Source organism: Thalia democratica, chromosome 2, assembly GCF_965202585.1.
Source record: "Thalia democratica chromosome 2, ktThaDemo2.hap1.1, whole genome shotgun sequence".
Classification (NCBI taxonomy): Eukaryota; Metazoa; Chordata; class Thaliacea; order Salpida; family Salpidae; genus Thalia; species Thalia democratica.
In genome coordinates, this window is record NC_139166.1 from 30,677,147 (window position 1) to 30,697,892 (window position 20,746).

The window sequence follows — 20,746 nt, forward strand, 5'->3', positions numbered from 1 at the left end:
TTTAAGTATTTCTCCTTTCTCTTATAATCAAGTTTTATAAAGTTAATGAACTTGTTTGTTTATGACTTCTATTTTAAGATTGACCAATTTAGTTCAACAACCAAGCTGCAATTCATTGGTAGGTATGTGAAGGTGTTATGTGACACTAATGCTTTTTGTTAAGCTGGTAGAAAAAATGATGAGAAGCTGAAAAAAAAAGTTTTTTTTTGACACATGCTGTATGAAACAACATTTTATTAAAAATAAAACAATAATATCCAGCTAAAATTTGTTTAAAGGTGGAACCATTTCATTCCAGACCATTTAAGCAGTGGCATTGCTTATATCAGTAGATTAGTCTAACAATGCAGATAAAATTAATTTCAATAATAACTAAATTCATGTAGAAGAAATATAATAATTTTAATTACCTTTGAATACTTACCTTTGCTTAAGTTGTTGACAAATTTAGGAGTGAACACGGACTTTAAAAAAAAGTGTGTATTTTTAGTTATGAGCATTAATTTTCATTTCCATGTAAAAATATATTGTATAGTAAAGTTTTGATTTAAGATACATTAAACTTAAATTTTACTTAACCAAAATTTAACTTAACGTGTCTACTCAATGTGTAAAAAATTTTAAAGATTACTTCAAGATGTTGAAAAAAAAAGAAATTCTTTGTCAGTATAATTTAATGATTTAACAAATGATTATAAAATGTTAAACATTTATTGGTTTAATGTCTTAATTATTTTATAGATGGGTTTGGAGTTTAACCACAAACAAATATACTCTTTAAGAAGTATCTGATTTTTTATAGCTATTCAGAGAGTACTTTTAATATAAAGTAATGTTAAATTATTTTGATTTGAATCAGTTTATGTTTTTTTCATTCTTTTTATAAAATAATTACTATATGGATAAGCTTAAAGTTTTACCATTTGTAAATTAAAGTAGTGTACTAAAAGTTAAAATTGAAATTATTTATTAAGCAAGTAAGTATTTGATATGAACTGAACATGCTTAGTAATTTTTATTTCTCAATGTATTATCATAACTATTTGAGCACCATATAAAATTTCACAACATGTTTTTTGGTATTCTAATTTGTTGATTTTAGTTAAACAGATTATTTGTGTACAAAATAAGTGTAGTTTTCTAACAAGCTTTGTTTTAAAATTCTTCAGAATTCAATGATTTGTTACATTATCTCTGTAATATAGTTTTTTTATCAATAAATATCTTTAAAAAAATTATTTATTTTTAAAATATTCCTTTTTTTTTAATTACATTAACAGAAAGTATTTAAAATGATAAATGCAAGTTGTAAACAAGTTTTACAAGCCTCTATTCAGACCTTATTCAAGTCAAGTAGCATCAAAAGCACTGTCAGGTATTTTCAAACTCTTAAATACTTTTAGACATAGTATTTATAGCATTACTTATTAATAGTATAGTAACTAGTATAGTAATTAAACTACTAAGTTTTTATGATTAACTTATTTTAACTAGAAAAAAAATTGATGTTCAATAAAATGTTTAAGTTTATTAGTCAAGTGTTTTTTCTTAGTCAAGATAAATTTTTATAACAAAAAAGTTTTTACCAACAACTTTGTTTATGGGAAATAAATTTTAAGTTCAATAAGTAAACTATAATTTCATTAAGCTCTAAGAAAAAAAAATTGTGACAGTCTATTTAAGTTGCAAGCTAATTTGATAGCTATCTAACTTAATTAATTTACTTTCTTCATAAAATATTAAAGCTAGCATACTGCATAAATAAACAATTTTAATTTTAAAAGGCAATTGATCAAGCCTTGTAACCAAAATTTTAATGTAAACTTCATATTATATAACTAAAGTATATTCTAAATCAAGGGTTGGCAGCCTTTTACAAGTTGCAGACCAATTTTCACAGAAATAACCGGTGTGTTGCACTATAAAGAAATATGTTAATGAATATAACAGAATAATATATAAGTACTAAATAACAAAACAATAAGTAAAATATACAATAATAGAGAAACTAAAATATAAACTCTAGTTGTAAGTTTAACAACAATTTTTTTAGTTTTTAAATTATGTTTTTTGCTAAAAAAAACTTGCAGGCTGTAGTTTTTTGCTTTGCTACCCCTGGGTCACCTCTGTATTAATTAAAAAAATTTTAATTTAAGCTATAAAATTACTTAATAATTTGGTTAACTTAGCTTTTACAAAATTAAATTTAGATATAAAATAATTAAAACAACTGTTTACTATGTAAATGTAAAGCTTTTAATATTTAAAACTATATTACATCAATTTACACTGATTTAAGCAAAATGTAAATATATATATTCTTAAATTAAATAACAAAAGAAGTACTATTTAAGAAATAATAGACAAACTTGATATTAACATTAAAAAAAACTTAGTGTTGTAGGTATTTTTTTTGTTTAGTTTACATAGAAATTTTCAACGACAGGGATTGGTAAAAGGTTCTTTCAAAAATTTTGTTCATTAAATTATATGTTATTTTAAATGTTTTTTTCAAAAAATGCACCGTAAACAAATTATAAAAATACTATTTTTTTTACTTTTTTAATAGTTATAGTTAAAATTTGTTAAAGTTTGTAGTTAAAGTATTTTACTTATAAATAAATCATAGAGTTAATTTTATATGTTTTAAAGATAGCATTTGAAATAAATTTGAATTAAAAATAGTTAAAGTACCAAAAGGATAACTGATATTTATAAAATCTCACAGATAATTTTTAAAGTAAACTAAGGGCATAGGGGATTGAGGAGTAAGATATATTTTACAAAAACTAACATTAGCTCTTATATCAAAGCCTAAGTATTAACTACGAGTCAGTTTTTATAGAATATACTTTACATTATCTCTAATTAATTTAAAGATATAAAATGTTTTGTTTTGGTACTGGTCTTTATTAAAAAGTTTAAACACAAATCACTAATTTTTAAAAAGTTCAGAAGTTTGTTGATTAACTTGATTTAGCACATCGTCAGAATAAAGCTGCTAAAACTGCTAAGAGATATAATTTTAGTTATATACAGTGGTTTTTAAATATTTAGCTAAAAATAGTTACATCATAAAAAGTTAAATGTATAAATCTGTTTAATTATTCTGATGATGTGCTAAATGAAAATAATCAACAAACTTCTAAACTTTTTAAAAATGAGTGATTTGTGTTTAACTTTTTAAGATATAGTAATTTTTGTAAAAAGGTTCCAGTACAAATATATACATAGCAATTTTTTATCTTAAATTTTCTCTTAAGTTTAAAAATTCACTAAAAATTTGTTATCCCCTTCTTTGCTTTTTGAGGTGGAGACTTCAAATTATCAGCAAACATACTTGAACGTTAAAAGATAAAAAAATAAAAAAAAACAAGGATATTTTTAAAAATATATATAATTGTTTAAAGTTACAAATATTTTCAATAATGGTTTGAAATGTTATTAATAGATTTACTGTAAAAATACGAAGAAGATTGATTAAATAATGACGAAGAAGATAAACTCCAACTTGAAACTAGATAAACTTAAAAGAAAAATATATGTTTGTGTTTGTGGTTAGCTTCTTCTATAAAGAGTCTATTGAACCAACTTATATCTCTAAAGCTAATCTATTTTTTTCAAGTTGTTGAAAATGTCGTATAGAGCCAAGATAGAATTCTACAAAATAATATTAACTTGTAAAAAACAAGGTAAACCCCCTATGCCCTTAAGCATATAAAATAATTAGTTAGAGCCCTTTTGGGGTTTCCTATTTTTCAAAGTATTTTATTTTTTTGTAAATATTTAAATGTACAGGATTGCCAAAAACCTTAAATTTGAGAAATTTAGAAAAAAAAGTTGAAAAACCTTTAATTTTAAAGAACTATTAAATGTTAAATATGGAATTTTCATAAGATACAAAAATATATAATAATTAGACCTGGACAAGACATTAAAAGGTATCCAAGTGGTGTGCAACTCGATAACCAAAAGGTTTTTTTGTGCACCAAGTTCTAGGCCCAAATATTTTGAGTCCTTTTTTGTTGTTCGTTAAACAATATAAAAATTTTTTGCATTATTCAGAATTTTATTTATTACAAAACACTTATAAAGTAGCATTCTTTTCAACCATTTATAACTCAGTTTTTTTTACCTTAAATTAGCTTAAAGAAGTCAAAATAACTTTTACTTTTAAAAACCTGGAAATTAAAAAAAAAAACTTTTAGCAACCCTATAAGTAACTACTAGATACTTTTACAGCTTAATTAATTTGAAACATCATAATAGAGTAAATAAATAGAAAAAAACATCTTTAGATAGATGTATACAAACAATGCATGAAAAACTAATTTGTTTTAAAACTATACTATGCAACTTCCAAACGTTTCTCTCTTAAGTTTTTACCTTTAATTGGAGCAAAGTAATACAAAAAAATTAAGAATATTTTTTAAATTTTTTTTTTGTCAGTTAATGTAAAATAAATAAAAATGTTTTCCAAAATTTATAAATCTATTTAAAGTCAGGCTTGAAAAACTTTTAAGCATTTAAACTTTGGTAAAATCTTAAAGTTTCAAGTATCAACATTTACTTATCAAAATAAAATTATTTCTCTGTTTTAAGAAACATTGTACTAAACTGACTGTTTAAAATTCAATTCCATGTAAAAAAATTCGACTCTTATATTCGGCATTTTAGTTTGTACTAAAATTTAACTAATTAAGTTTTCAAAAACAAAAATATTTTACTAATAGTTTATTTAGAATTTGTGTTTTTATTTTTCACTTTGTTTTCTTAATTTATTTTAGTATTATAAAAAAGTGATTATTTTTACTAACAGAACAGTGAGTTCACAAGATGTGAAAAACTTCTTTTCTCCAAAAGTTACTCCTCGCTCTGATTCTCAGTCTTCACTTCTTACTAAAAAACAAGAAAACCACCTTTATAAGATTCAATGTTAGCTTTTATAAATTAATTAGTTTAATTAACTAATCAAAATTAAACAATAATTAATTTTTGCAGTTCACCAAGTTAAACCTGAAGCATTGAGAGCTTACAAAAAGCTATGGTTAGAACATGTAATAAAAATAGCTTAGTATTTTTATATATTTAACTATCGTTTTTAAGACAAACATTTGAAATTTTTTTAAAACTATTATTTAGTATCTGTTATAAGTGTTTTAAGAAAATTTTACTTACTTGAGTTATGTACATTTCCAGACATTTGACTATTTTTAGATTTAAAATGTTACTTATAATCATTTATTATTATAATATTAAAGTCTAAAAACTTTTAGCTATAATAACTCAAAATATTATATATTTATTTATTATAAAGCCAAGTTAATTGTCTATGTGGCATTCAAAAGTTATTTATTTTATAAGCTTTGACTTACATAGTTTATTAAAAAATTTTATATTTAAAATTAATTAAAAAATAGAAAAGTAAATCTACAAAATCAAAAAAAAATCAATTATTATAATATGATTTTACTTTAGTAATACGCATGTTAACTTTAATTAAACTACTTCTCTGATTTCTCTAGTTTTTTTTCTGATTTTAAATTTAAACTATTGTAATAAATGTTTATGGTTCATCATTAAATTTTTATTCTGCTATATGTAAATGAATAATTTTTTTTTAAAGATTTTATTAACCTTATACATTTTTTTAACAACTATTTTCGTTACTGAAAATAATTGTCAAGACATAATAATTTATTATAAGTTATTAAAAAACTATGCTCTAGTTTATGTGTTTTATTTGGTAACTTTAAGTAGTTTTTACTATAATTAAATCAAAAAAATAAATTCATGTAAGTTAGTAGAATCAATAAAATCAAATTAAAAAAATAATAATCAGTTCGGAATTCATACCTCGTATGTCAGAGTTAGAAAATTTTCCAATGGAGTGTGTTGGAAGTTGGTCTTGTTGGTACGGTGAACAAGATCAAGTTGGTTAGTCAATATAGTTTTTTTTGCTGCACCTTTTACCGTTTTTTATGCTTTATTTACTCAAACTAAATAAAATACTTTTTTGGTTTGTTACTGTTGGAAATTAAAACTTATGGATAAATATCATAATACTTCTTTTAGTTTTATTTTCCAAAACATCTGTTATATATGCAAATACTTTATGTAAAATAGAAATATGGATAAATGTTTGAGGTTTTACATGGTTACAAAGCTTTTTTTTTTTCTATTTCTAATTAACCAATGAATGTATACTGTACTAGGGCATTCTAGATCTTTTAAATTTGCTTAAAGATTATTAAGATTATAACCACTATTTTTTTTTTTTAAATAGTTATAAATGCTTAATACATAATTAGTATAGAATTGTGAAATTTAGTTAATGATACTGGAGATTGAAAATTAAAAAAAAAGTATAATAAATCAGTATTAATTATTTTATATTTCAAAATACTTCAACAAAATAAAAATTATTCGAAATATGATTTAGTTTGTAATATTTATTATCATACCAACAATAAATCTTTCATACCAAGCATATTTGAATTAAGTAATTTTTAGTACAAATTTTCTTAGTGAATAAATATACTCAGAAAGTTATGTCACAAATAAAACTTCCTAATAAACCTGATTCTATCTTTTTATTTTAAATATAAACAAAAAATCTAAAAGTTTTTTATTTACAATATATAATACATTTAAACCTACTTAACATGATCTACTCAGTTCACTTGTGGAGGTACAAGGACGGCTTTTCATCGTTTAAGCAGGCCAACAGAAGGCTGGCCAAGGAGGATTGGTACCAGGACATGTGGGAGGACAGGTCCAAGATGCTGCAGTCCAGGACCAACCAATTGTTGTACGAATTTTCTTTCTGGAATGAAATTGAACCAAGAAAGGGACCCAATATATATGAACTGAGATCTTATCATTTGAAAGTTATTTTTTACAGCTTTTTTTTGAGAACTCTTGTTAAAATAATAGTTTAACATTTATCAGAGTATTAATATCTCTGCTTTTAAATACTTTCGTGTAATTTAGTAAAAACTGCAAATATTCAGTATTTTTAGTATTCAAACTCTAATAAAGTTTTAATTTAAAATAAAAACTATAAGCTTTAGAAAAATAAGACCTTTAAAAGAAGTTAACTGGTTTGTTTAAAAGCATAATTATTAAAATACCTTAAAAACATATAGCGCTGTTTTATATTACAGCAAAACAAATCTTTTTAACTTTTATTATTAAGTAAACTACTAAGCTAAACTTTATTAATTTAGTGACTTTTTTTCAGCCTGGAACGATGCTTGAATGGGCAAACAACTGGTGAGTTTAGAGTAGTATAATTTTATCAAAAAAAAGAAAACAAACGCTTTGAAGATTTAGAAAAATAATAGCTTTAAATTTAAGTATACAACATAGTGCAGTAGATATTTTTAATTTTAGTAATGTGCAATAGAATTTAGTTTGCTTTTCCAAACGTAGAACTTTTAAAACAAAAAGTTTGTTGATTATGCTATTTTAAAGTTATATTATCACGTAGGTCATCATAATATGCTCACTTTTGTAACCTTAACCTTACATTTACCAAAAGAATAACTACCTCTTTTACTAATATCTAAAAATATGTTCAATGTGAAACAGGGCGCGAGGAATAAACAAGCGTCAATCGAATAACGAGGCAGTTGGAGGTTTCTTCAGTGAAATTGGTGATCTCAACGTTGTACACCATTTGTGGGGTAATTCAATTCATCTTGTTGTAAACACTTACAGTAGTCAAAAGAGTTTAAGTTAACGAGCTATAATTTTCTAAATAATAAACTATTTCAATCACATTTTTGGTAAGTAGTGAATGTATTTAATAGTAAATCTGAATAGTTTAAAAAAAAATCAAAAAATATTTTTTTATATGTTACTTTTGAGATAGTTTAAGTCAATATTTTAAAAATAAGTTACTGTTTTATTGTTAAGCTAACCATTACTGTAAATAATTTAATTATGTGCAAGTTAAAAAGATTTTTTTTTGTAAAAGTAAGTATTGTGTACTGTTAATAAAAACCGAATTTAAAGTCCTTGTTTGTTTTGCGTATTTTGATGATAAACAATTACTTACAGCTTACGAAGATTTGGAGAACAGAAAACTAACGAGACAAGCAGCATGGGAGAAAGCTGGATGGGATGACACTGTTTACTATACTGGTTAGAAATTTGTACTATCAATACCTTGTTTAGTTATATTTTCAAAATACAAATTTACGAACAACGCAAAGTGTTTGTTTATTTTGAAAACAATTTCCATAAATTTTTATACATTAGGTATAATGATTACATTTGTTATAAAATAAAGCATATGCTTTTTCAACAGGGTATTTGTCTTATTTAGTTTTCTATATGACCTATTATACAAAATTTCAATTTCTATGCACAAAAAAAATAACTGTTCATATTTTCGCAATGCTAGCCATAGTTATTTTTACGGTAACATTGGTTAGATTATATATATAGTTTACCTTCTACTGTTATACCATTTTTTATTATCTCCAAAAGGCAAAAGTGCTCAGTTAAATATCCAGTAAGTTTATTTGGTTATAGTAATAATAATTTGTTGTTTTTTAGTCTAAAAAACTATAAACTTTTGATAAAGTAAACAACTTGATTTTTTTGCAGTTCCTCTCATTAGAGAAATGAAGTCTAGAATTCTAATCCCGCTGGACTACTCTCCTTTACAGTAACTCTCTAGCTTTTGACAAGATCTTAGAAGATATTTAAATTGAACTTTATTTTTATTTTAGTCTTTTAAAAATAATCTGTAAATTAGTCCCACGCTCAAATTATCTTTTTTTTTTTCTGTAATATAACTGTGTCTGAACTTATATCATTATAAAAATTGTAAAATACTGTAAATACTTGGATAATTTAAAAAGTATGTTTTTAACTCTAATTTGTGTAAAGCCAATATTCTCGTTTAATGTAATTTTTATCATTTTATTAGCTTTTATTATGTACTAAACTGCTACAGACTTAAGTGATTTTAGATAATTTAAACAATTTTATAGATGTTTTTAAATATGACTTAATTTTTTATTTGTTTCTTAATTTTTTTTGTGTATATCAATTGTTATCACTTTATAAAACTAATAAAGTTAGTTTCTTTTTTTTTGATGTAAACTATTTTATTATGAGCAAATAACGAGTGTAGCTGAACTAAAAAGATCAGTTATAAAGTTCAATAACTTTGCAAGTTAGTTTTTTTTTATAAATCAAAATTTAAGTTCTTGTGTAAACGTAAATTTAAATCTCAAACAGTTATTTGTTAGTGCATTCAATGATATTAAAAAAGTTAATCGTATAAAAACCCCTAACAATATTAAATTTAGTATAAATGCTTCAGTGATAAAATTAATTTGTCATAGGAGTTTTTAATGTTCATTGATACAAAAACACGATAAACAGATTTTTATAATATGAATTAAAAGTAAGCTTCATTTTAAAACTTATATATACTTAATTTGGTTTCAGTTTAAACTTAAAATGTTTTTATTAATTTTTCGAAATAATTTCAACTTTATAGGTAGTTTATCCTATATGGTTTCGGACCTACAATAACTTTTTACAGTGAAGTGAAGCACACAATTTTTTCGATGAATTTGAAAAACTTGAAACAATTATATATTTTAAATTCGATAAGTATTTACAGTTATGCAACGATCAATTTAACAAACTAATTATGTGTAAATTCTATTTAACTTGTAAGACTATTTCTTGCTAATAAACAAACTGACTATTTTACTTGAATTATAGCTGAAAAGTATAGTGAAAATGAAATAGAAGCACGGATTTTCTTAAAGCGTGATTTATGTACTTTCAGAGTAGATGGAAATTTTTAAGACTGCAGATGTTTCGATTTTCAATCAGAACAGCTTGTTATGAAAATACAATTGTTTAAACATCATTTCAGACAAAAAACAAATTTAGACTGTAGCAAATATGCGAAGCTAATTCTATAAAATATGTAATAGAAGAGGACTTTATTTTAGACGGTAGTAAATATAATGTGTTTTTTTCTTAATTTGCGCCTTTATAGTTTCGTAAACGGATATAAGTTATTGTTAAAATAATAAATAAGTGTGAACGTAAAATAAACTTTCTTTGCTTTTAATGTTAAATAGACAACGTTTTGAAAGCGTTTGGCAGTCAGTTGGTACGTTGTGAGCTTTATAACATACAATATTTCGTTTGTTTATAAGACGTAGTCGGTCCGTTATCTTAAGGTTTAAGTATGTTCTTATTTTTTATCCAACTATATATCCGTGTTCATTTATTATTAATAGTTTTGTAGTAGCTCAATAGTGTGCATTTATTTTCTGTGTTTTTTAGTTTGGTAATAAAAATAAGCCTTTCGATCTTTATATTAATCTGATCTTCTAAAAACAATACCCATTTATGTAACCAGTATTTATTGGTATACGTTATAAGGCTCGTCGACTTGTTTTAAACTGTTTATAACTGCAGTTATATACCTATGCCTACAAATAAAACTATAACAGGATAAACTACGTAAGAAAACATCAAATTAATGCACTAAACTTGTTTACTACAATGAAATAATATAAATTAAGTGGTTTGTAGTATTGTTTATTGAACGAATAAAAACCCGCTGAAAATAATTGGTTTTACGACTTAGTGTACAAAGAACATTTCGGTTATCGAGTCGTACTCCGCTTAGATACCTTTTAACGTCTTGTCCATGACATATAAGAAAAAAATAAATACAAAATAGCTAACATATTTCCATTTTTTTCCCACTATTATTTAATTAATAACTTAATTATTTAAAATTTTCAAAGCAATTTTTTTAAAGACTTTGTAAATCTACTTGTGTAAAAGAAAAACTACTTTATTAAACAAAGTTTAAATATATTTTATTAGTTATTTGCTATTTATTAGTTAGTCTAGACTGCATCAATGTCATTAGAGCCCATTTTAGGGATTATTCCTAGATTTAGTAATTATCGGTACAGTCCTAATACTTATGATAATAATATATAACTGTAAACTACCTATACTTTAGCTATTCAATTGTTTTTACAGTAAAAGTTCTTTCAGATCGGCTTGGTACTATACAAAATAATCCTGATCTTTTAAGTCATTTTGCATTTTAGTCCACAGTTTACTACACTGATATACTAAAGATTTATGCCCATGTCTACTACTGTTTAGTAAGAATTTTTTTTGTGAATGATTACGTACTTTACCTGCATTTAAAAATAAAACTTGAAGGGTAAAAATACATATACAAATTTATACATAAAAATATCAAGCCCATGTTTAAATAAGTTTCCAACGCTTAATATTATTGGTGTTGTTGGACATCGACGTGAAAATGTTATTATTTTTGCTTCGATAGTCCAAAAGTCGAGTTTATAAGTAATTTCATATTTAAATCTTTTTCTTTGAATAATAATTCTTAAAATAATAAAAACACTTTGGTTTTAAAAAACATTGTTTCGAAAAATAATAATAACCGCTAGTTGACGCATTTTTGCCATTTAGAATTAACTACCGATCACGCCGGGTTTCATGCTTTAATCAGCATGTTACATCATGCAACCATGTCTTGACCAGGCGATTGTTATGTGAGAAAGACGTATATAAACAGCAGAGCAAACGAGAAAGCAGATCATTTGGATTTCAACGTTAACAAGAAGCATCACTACGCCAGTTTCCAGTCCGAAGCGTAAGCCGCCATCTTGGAAAAGCTAGCTGAAATCCCGGAAAACCTTCTCTTAGTGCTCTGAGTGTAAGTCGCTATCTTGGAAAAGCTAGATGATCTCCGGTGAAACGACCCATAAGCCCACGCATTCGGTGGCATAAACTTATTACTTTTATCTTTCATTTTCTTTATTTAAATATTGTATCTTTTTATCTCGCGCGCTCTACATCCAGTGTCAACAAAGAAGTATAAGTCCCTACTTTCTGAACCAGTAAAATGTACGAGCTACCATTTTTTACAGCCCAACTAGAATTGTAAACAGCAAGAAGCCTTCTCAAGTAATAAACTTTATAGTCGTGTCTTTGATTGTATTGTATAATAAAGCATATAAATACTTGTTAGACTATATATAAACTTAAACTATAACTAAAATGAATAGGGTACTAGTTTACACACTCTTGCACTCGGTCGCAGACCGAGGTAGCAACTAAAGATAAAGATGGCCCCGAAGCTACTGCTAATCTGGCGCCTGTCACAACTGCCGAGGCGGTTTCACATGAAGCTAGAGACCTCAGTAGTTCGGAGTACATCAGTGTAAGTTTTCATTTTTTTAAATTTTTCTCATACTTTTTGTAATTGATACATCTAAGAGCTTTGTTCATAAGTATGTTATATGAATAATGTATCATTTAGTCTAGTTTTATTTGCTCTGCCCAAGCATAACATACCGTATCTTATGTTACTGAAAAGAGTAGTTAAATGTTAAATACATAGATTTTTAATTTACAAAAGTATTTCGCTTTATACAGAAAACAAGTTGTCTCTAACAACTTTGTTTTAAGTGTTTTGTCAGTTTAAGATATTATCCATTAAAATACCCAAGTGTTTACTTTTTTAAAATTATTTTACTTATTTTAGTATTAATATCAATTTTTTCCGATTTTTTTTTCGGAATGTAAAAGCATGCATCTTATTTTGTCAACTTTAAATTTAAATTTGTTTACAATAAGCCAGTCTGAAATTTCGTTTAGTTTCAAATTATAGTTGACTTGACACTGTCTTGTAAATATGTGGTTTTTTAATCGTATGTAGTAATGTGTCATCTGCAAGATTTAGAATTTTTAAGATAGTGTGGTTCTGTAGGTAGGTCATTGATATGTATTAGGAACAATAGAAGTCCTAGAACAGAGCCTTGTGGCACTCCAAGATCGATGAAAAATATAATATATTATTATAAAATAAATGATGAAAACATTTCATGACTAAAAATAATAAACAGAATGTTAAACTAAATATTGAATCTTTTCAAATGTATATAGGTAAAGTACATAACCGTTAAAAAAGAACTTGAAAAATATTTTTACGAAGGTTTAATACTAAACTTAATTTTTTTTTCTACTTTTCCAGGGTAGTAAGATATAGACTGAAACACCTAAAAAATCAAATTACAAAGCCAATTTTAAAAGTTTTCTTGAAGTAAGAAATACTTTGCTTGAATAATTTATAAACAGGTTGCATTAGGAGTCCCTTAGGGAATAATACTTTTACATGGTTTAGGCAAATACTTACAATTACTTCATCTTTAAGACCTGTCATTATTAATTGCATTAATTAGGTGAATATGACATTATCTCGTTTCCAATTGCAGCTAGTTTTTGTTATATTTAATTTTTTTAGTATTTTTTTAGTTGGAAAAAACATGTTTTTTGTAAATTTTTTTATTTTTTTTCAAAAGTTTTCCTTTTTTTACTGATTTCGATCACCATTTTAATGCTATTGTCTATCGTTCATGTTATAACCAGTGGTTTATCGTATTAAGGATCTGGATCAAAAAAGAAACGGTTTTTAAAAATAGATTTGGATCTAATAATTTAAACAAAATAGTGCTAAATTTTATAGAAACAAAGTGCCTTTAATTAAAAACAAAATATCTCACAAATTAATAAAAAGAAAAAGACATTAGCAGACCATCAACCATTAAAATATTTAAATTGTTATTGATTTTGCAAAAAGTAATTGATGTATAATAAGGTTTCAAATAAATTGCTATAAAAGGAACAAAATACTTAATGAAAATCTAAAAATATCTTTTTACTTACATTTTAGTGACATCACAGGCCGGATTTGTTCGACATAGAACTTTGCCTGCCGCTTTACGTTTGTAAATCTAAGTAATAATTAAAGAGATTGAGAGACCTTTTTATAAAAGCCATTAAATAATAAAGTATAATTAAATATTTTACCTTTAAAAACAATTTGTTTCATGCACTAGGTAATTTCTACAAATAATAAACTCTTTAAACACTTTGCACTAAACATTTTATATTAAAAGGACTACAAATTGTTACAAAAACGTCATCATAATAAAATAATACACTTTTGTTTTAGTGAATAATTCTATTAGTACAAATTTTTGTCCATTGTGATTTGTAGAGATTGCTATTTGTGAACATTGCCTAGTACTTTAAATAAACTCTAAGAGTAAATTGTACATTGTTGTTTTTTATAAAAGTATACTAAAATATTTTTTTTGCTTGCCCTTGCACCAAGTTATAACTATAAGCAGTGAAATTATTATAAAATTTAATGTTAGCTTAGTTTACATTATACTTTTAAATTTTTGTTCGAATGCACCTTTTCCCTTTTTATTTGTCTATTACGATTTATTACGATTTATTATTATTAAATATTTTTTATATCTCAGACATCTCTCTAGTTTTTCCACGTTAACTGTTATGCGGAGGTAATCAAAAGAACAATTGAGTAAAAATTTAAATTCTAAATGAGTACTCATACTGTCGACCATTTCAAACCTCCTAGTAACTAGATTATATAAACTACTTGTTAAAGCATCAGATTGTCAAAAGTCGGGCTCCTCTTAAGTTGTTATAAGTGTAATTAAAAACTAAAAGTTAATTATATTTCGATTTAGATCCAGCTAGATAAATAATTTGAAAATTAGTTTGTTTATGAGGTAGATCACTAATCATTGCTGAGCAAAGGGGGTTGTTTAACTATTTTGTTTTTAGATCTGAAGTATTTTTTTAATTAAAGTTTTTTAATGTCATGAGTAAATTTTATGGTTAAACGAAGTTTACTTAAACAAGTGGTTATAGATCGATGACAGAAAGGTCTTTATATGTATCAGTTTCTGATACATATTTGTGAGCGTCGATTTATTTTTCCTATTCAAGTTATTTCGAATTTTCCACCAGTTTAAAGTCTAAACAAAAGAGCATAAAGCTGTTTATTTTAGATCTAGTATAATATTTTTAAAACAGTTCTAATATAGCATTTAAACTTTAGTTAGACACATTTTTGACATGATTAGTTATATTAACGATTTAAGTTTTTTAATAATAAGTATTTGTTAAAAAAAATAACTTCAAAAATGATCGTTAAAATATGTACTTAATATTTAAAAATGTTTATATTATGTTTTATGAATGTTCTAATTATTTTTATTTTAAATTGAGTAAAATTTAAAGATTATGTTATGAAAAACAAATAAAACATATACTTTAAAATATTTTATAAATTAGTAATAAGTTTTTATTTAAATCAACTTTTACTAATAAAAGATTTTAAATTAGGAATATATTGTATATTATTAATAAACCGATTAAAGATTTATCAATACTTACATTTAGTTTTATTTTCATATACTACTCTCAGTATTTCTTGTACTTCATAGATCCGTTGAAGTGTGTTAATCCGTTAACACACAGAAACATGTCTTCGTGTATAAGAAAGAATACTGTTTAATTTTTTATTATTATATAGTTTTTATCTTTTTAGCAATAAAAAATAGATAAATAAGTTATATAAATTAGTAGTTAAGTTAGTAGAAATTAAGTTTTTATATATTTTAGTTTTTAACATACAAATAAATTAGTTATTAAAATAAATACTAAGCTGGTAAGTATATATATATATATTTTAGCCACATAGGGGTGATCATTAAATTAAGTTAATTTAGATATTTTGCTAACAAGATATATTCCAGATTGCTTGTGACATTAAGATACATTCGAGACTACTTGTAGTATTTAGATATTCAGATACTAATACAAAAGTTATTTTAGAACCTAAGTATTTATAACTAATGCTTTGTCACTAAACCAAGCAAATCTCATCTATAAGTAACCTTGTAGTTAGTTTAGTATGCACATTGACGTTAGGTGCAGTCTAAATAAAAAAAAAACTTTTAAACTTCTTTTAATATTTCGCAAAACTTTAAGTAGTCGAACTTACAAAAACACATTATTTTGGCTAACGAACTGATTTTGCATGACGAAAGTAAGCGCCATATTATTATTATTCATTTTAAAGGATTTTCTAATAGTACTTAAGACAGAAATAGAATAAAAAAATTTTTTAAGGCTGTTGTAAACAAATAAAATATTTGTTTATTTGAAGTAGTTAATATTCTATGAAGATCGTATGTATCGGTATTGGTCTTTTAAATGAGAGTTAGTTTATAAAGTTCGCCGTGGTATTTGCTAGTTTTCGATAATGTTACGACCTAAACTATTCAAATATATTTCAAATTAAGTGAAAAGTATCATATCAACGTCGTTAAAAAAACAAAAATACATCAACTTCAATTGAATAACTAAATGGTTTTTTTTACATAAGGTCCAAAGACAAAACTTATGAGCTAACTTTCGTCGTTCAATAAAACAAAAAAAAAGTGAACAATGTTGCATTAAACTCGTCAAGTATCAAGTTCTACTTCATTTACAATAAGTTCAAGCCTGGAAAAGACGTTCAAAGGTATCCAAAAGGTGTACCAATCGATAACCGAAAGGTATTTTTGTACACCAGGTCCTAGGACCAAACTTTAAGAGCGTTTTTTATTTCCTTCAACAAACTACTAGCCATTAGATTTCCGTGAATGTATAACAGACTCAACGTAAATCAATTGCCGAGATATAATTCTTAAAAATTAGTTCGTCGAAACTGTTAAATTTTTCTTTTATCTTTATTATCGTTAGTACTTTTTATAGGTTTTATTTGTGTTGTCATTTATAATAGTTTTTTTGAATTCAAACTTATTATAATTATTAGTATGATAATTAAGTTAAATACAAAAATACAGTTCTTATTATTTATCCGGACATGTTGGGCAAGAATTTTCTTTAAACATGTCCGGACAAGAACGAAAAATTATTTTTTTCATAGAATAATATCACTGTTGTATATTATGCAATGCATAATAAACAATAAAAGCTCAGCTCCTCTTTTTCTGCTTCAAACTTTTTTTCAATTTTCAAAATGTTGTATAAAGTCGACCCGTATATGTTAAACTGCCCCATTATAAAATATTTTTGGACATTTTTTTTACCATTTTACAAACTTCCAGTTTATTTTCAACGGTAACACGTTTTCTTTTTTACATTATAAATGTCTTGTTATAACCTTGTATGTTAAGTGTGTCGAGCTTATTTAACTTATAAAAAAAATGAAATAAATTGTCGTGCACCTCAACTACAACAAAAAAGTGTTTGAACTAATAACATTTATAATATAGTTTGAGTTAAAAATCAAACATAAAAGAACTGTTATACATTCATTTTCTAAAACAGCTTATAATTTATTTAACTATCAAAAAAACTTTTAAAGTTTCAATAAAAAAATTAAAGTAATTCTTTAAACAACAATGTTTGAAAAAAGACTTACAAAGGTGTTCGATAATTAAAATAGTTATAAACAAAGTTTGAATGTAAGCTTTAGTAGTATAATTGCGTCGTAATAGTGATCCGAATTGCAGAATTTATAAAATCACTTAAATTTTTCTTACAGGATGAAAGCTTAAATGTCTGTATGACACAAAAATGCTTGTGTTTAATATTGAGTAATAAAATACAATAATAAATAAAATATCTTGAATTTTCTTCTCGACTGAAACTGTCCGGATAAGTGAGCATCCGGATAAGTGAATGAGAAGTGTACTAAAATTATGGATAATTTAAGACCATGAGTTTTTTGTGATTAAGACAAACATTGTTTGTAGATTTAGTATTGTTAGCTACTTTGAAGTAAGGTAGACAGATCAGCTTAATACCACATTATGTAACAGCATAGTATCTTCTTAATCCCCATAAGCACACACCCCTTGTTTTACATATAAATCCTGTACTATTTAACTTCTAATGCAAAGTATTTAAAAATATTTGTCATGAACAAAACGCTTTTTTTGTTTATAAAATTTTGAAGCTTTACAACGCTTTTTTGCAACGCTTACTTTTTGTCTAACTTCAAGGTTGCCACTCTTTAATTAAAAAAAAAACTGTCCTTGGTGAACAAAAATTTTCATGAGTGACCGTAAACTGTCCAGAGTTTTTTTTAAATCTTTAAAAAAATTGTTTTGCCTCTGGCACAAATTACTTATACTTTATGTTCATTTTTATTCTAAATAGTAAGAAAAGCCGTTTATATATGCTTCTACATTTGATGCTTACTAAACTAATAAGAATTACTGTCTTCAAAGATTTAAAGTTCAAATCAATTTAGATTTGCGAAAAAAGTTTGTAGATAGTTTGAAATGTTCATGGTAGTTAATTTTATACACTATCATTAAGTTTTTTATATTGCAATGTTGGATTCAGGCATCAATCCTGAGCCACTTTAACAGGACACAATATAAGAAAAATAAAATACATTTATATAAAAAAGAAAAATACGCATAAATAAACATTAAATAACGTTAAAATTATAAAAAGCTCATTAACAAGTTTAAACTTATTTGCTTGATTAAAAAAGTGATAACTTAGCACATACAAACAATTTTTTTCAAAAATAATAAAAGTAAATTAATAGTCTGTTAGAGGGGAGGCGTCGGGAAACAAAACTAATTAATATTACAAATAGAAAAAATCAGTAGTTAATTTAGATGGAATAAACACAATTAAGTTTTATTTACTTTTCTGTAATGTTTTTATTTAATGATTTTTTTTAATTTTTATACTATTTAAATTAAATATTCTTAGTTTTAAGCAAACATGTTCCACCCTCTTACACGATACCACATCCTGTTGTAACTTGTTCCACATAGTCTTTGCTCTGTGAAAAAATGAACCTTGCCACGGACTGTTGTTAAAATTGTGTTTAAATTTTTTTTAACTATTATTTCGTCTTAACTGATATTTACTATGTAAAAAATGATTGAAAAAAAGCCTTTTAATTTTCATTAATAATATTACAAAGCGTAATTAAACCAAATTCCCATCTTCTAAATTCTAGACTTCAATCCAAGTTTAACCAATCTATCATTATACGATCTATTGGGTAGTTACAACGACTAAATATCAAACGGGTAAAAATTCTTTGCACGGACTCAACTTTGTTAAGGTCTTTTTTAATATGAATGAAAATAGTTAGATTTTATTTTATATATCTAGCTTTAATCCCACCGCATAGGGTACTCAATTGAATGCATATTTATTAACTAACATAATGTATTTCTTAAAAAGTAATTAAACTTTAATGCATAGTTAAATTCTATATATTTAAACACTTTTTGTTTAATATAAATTCAAGTCATAGTAAAAAATTATTTCATAGTGTGGCCACTGATTTAAAAAAAAAATTCTTTCTTGTTTTTGAAAGTACATGTTTTAGGACTGTTTTAAGTTTAAAATTAAGTTCAATGTAAAAAAACTGTGTTAAATAGTATAACAATAATGAAAAGATACTGTAAAAAAAGAGTTTTAAATAATATATTTTTGATGATAACATATAAGAATATCTTATGATAGACTTTTTGTGTCAAACCGAAATTTTGTTACATAACATGTAAAAATTATTTTAAATTCCAGGTTTTTTAGTGATTTTGTTTAAAATTCCACGCCTAAAGTCTCAAACTTTAGTGGCCACCCTGTTCTAAGAATAGTGAAGAGCCTTCCGCAAGGCTAAAATAAAAATTATAAAAAACCTTTCAAAAATAATAAAAATCAAGTTCTTGAACAAAACATGTTATGTAATATTACAAAATACTGAAACTGGATCAACAAAATATTCATTATCTAGAAACAAATATGTCCTGAGAGTTTGACAGCCCTGTAACTTGTCTTAAAAGGCAGTTTTTTAAAATCTACATTAGCATTGAAAGTATCTACATGAGAAAAACGTCTTTAGAAAATTTTAAAAGAGCATAAACTACTTGATTATATAACAATTAACTTAGATGGCAATTTATCTGATACAACTATTTATGAAATTAATTTTTATTATCTTTGTTTTACTGGATGAAAACTATAGGTCATCATTTACAAAAGCTTTTAGATAATTTATTCTTTAAATGTTAAAATTGAATGCTCTTGTTTACATGAGTATAAAATACAGCTTCGGCATTCGATTTTAAACGTAATATTTAATGATTTAAAAAAATTTGTATTCGAACTGTATTTCAAAATGATGCTAAGTTGCTCCGTGAAATTTAAAAACTTGTTCTTTTTAATGAATTTTAAAAAATAATCAGTATAATACAATAATGTAGATTGACAACAAAAACTTGAACGAGCAATGAAGTTGTGTTAACGCCAAACTGTAACATTTATTAAATAAACTACGTGTCCTAAAGGTTTTCAAGATTATATTTTTAAAGAGATCATGTAAATAAAAGCTTGTATATTAAATTAAAACTCGATAAGCTATCAATTATATACTTACTATTAATTACGATTACATATGGTTTATAAAAAATAATTCTTACAATACACATTTTAAATTGTACATATAAAATGAACTAAAGTTGTTTTAACTATAAAAAAGTATAAACTAAATACAACTGCAATATTGCTATCTTCAGAACAAATCTCAAGTAGAATTGTAAAAAAGTTAATAAAATACTTATCAAGACAGTAAATATTTTAAAAAATTATAAGAAAATGTTGAAGGTTAAATATTCTACAAATCTTTGTATCCAATTCGCTAGACAACTTTAATATAATATAAAAGTTTAAATATTAGCTTGTCTTAAAACTCAAAAAAAAAAATATATATATAATTAGCTGAGATTTGACTACAAAAATTAACTGTTTTAAATTCGATTATAATATAATCCGTAAAAACTTTATTTTT

The 20,746-nt window shown here is 24.7% G+C and overlaps 1 protein-coding gene across 1 annotated transcript; it reads left to right on the top strand.

Moving 5' to 3' along the window:
- The first annotated feature begins 1,284 nt into the window (after positions 1-1,284).
- Positions 1,285-9,106, top strand: LOC145830101 (protein NipSnap homolog 1-like). The gene is made up of 9 exons (XM_082937991.1): positions 1,285-1,375; positions 4,820-4,935; positions 5,002-5,047; positions 5,843-5,937; positions 6,679-6,890; positions 7,244-7,275; positions 7,594-7,688; positions 8,065-8,148; positions 8,617-9,106. The coding sequence occupies exons 1-9, from the start codon at positions 1,293-1,295 to the stop codon at positions 8,679-8,681; spliced, it is 828 nt and encodes a 275-aa protein (XP_082794117.1). The 5' UTR covers positions 1,285-1,292; the 3' UTR covers positions 8,682-9,106.
- Positions 9,107-20,746: the final 11,640 nt, after the last annotated feature.

What these genes read in the sequence shown, in the direction of transcription:
- LOC145830101 (XM_082937991.1), top strand. Translation starts at nt 1,293, where the DNA reads ATGATAAATGCAAGTTGTAAACAAGTTTTACAAGCCTCTATTCAGACC. An exon ending in CCACCTTTATAAGATTCAAT is followed by an intron (nt 4,936 to 5,001) that starts GTTAGCTTTTAT and finishes TAATTTTTGCAG; the next exon opens with TTCACCAAGTTAAACCTGAA. An exon ending in AGAGCTTACAAAAAGCTATG is followed by an intron (nt 5,048 to 5,842) that starts GTTAGAACATGT and finishes AATAATAATCAG; the next exon opens with TTCGGAATTCATACCTCGTA.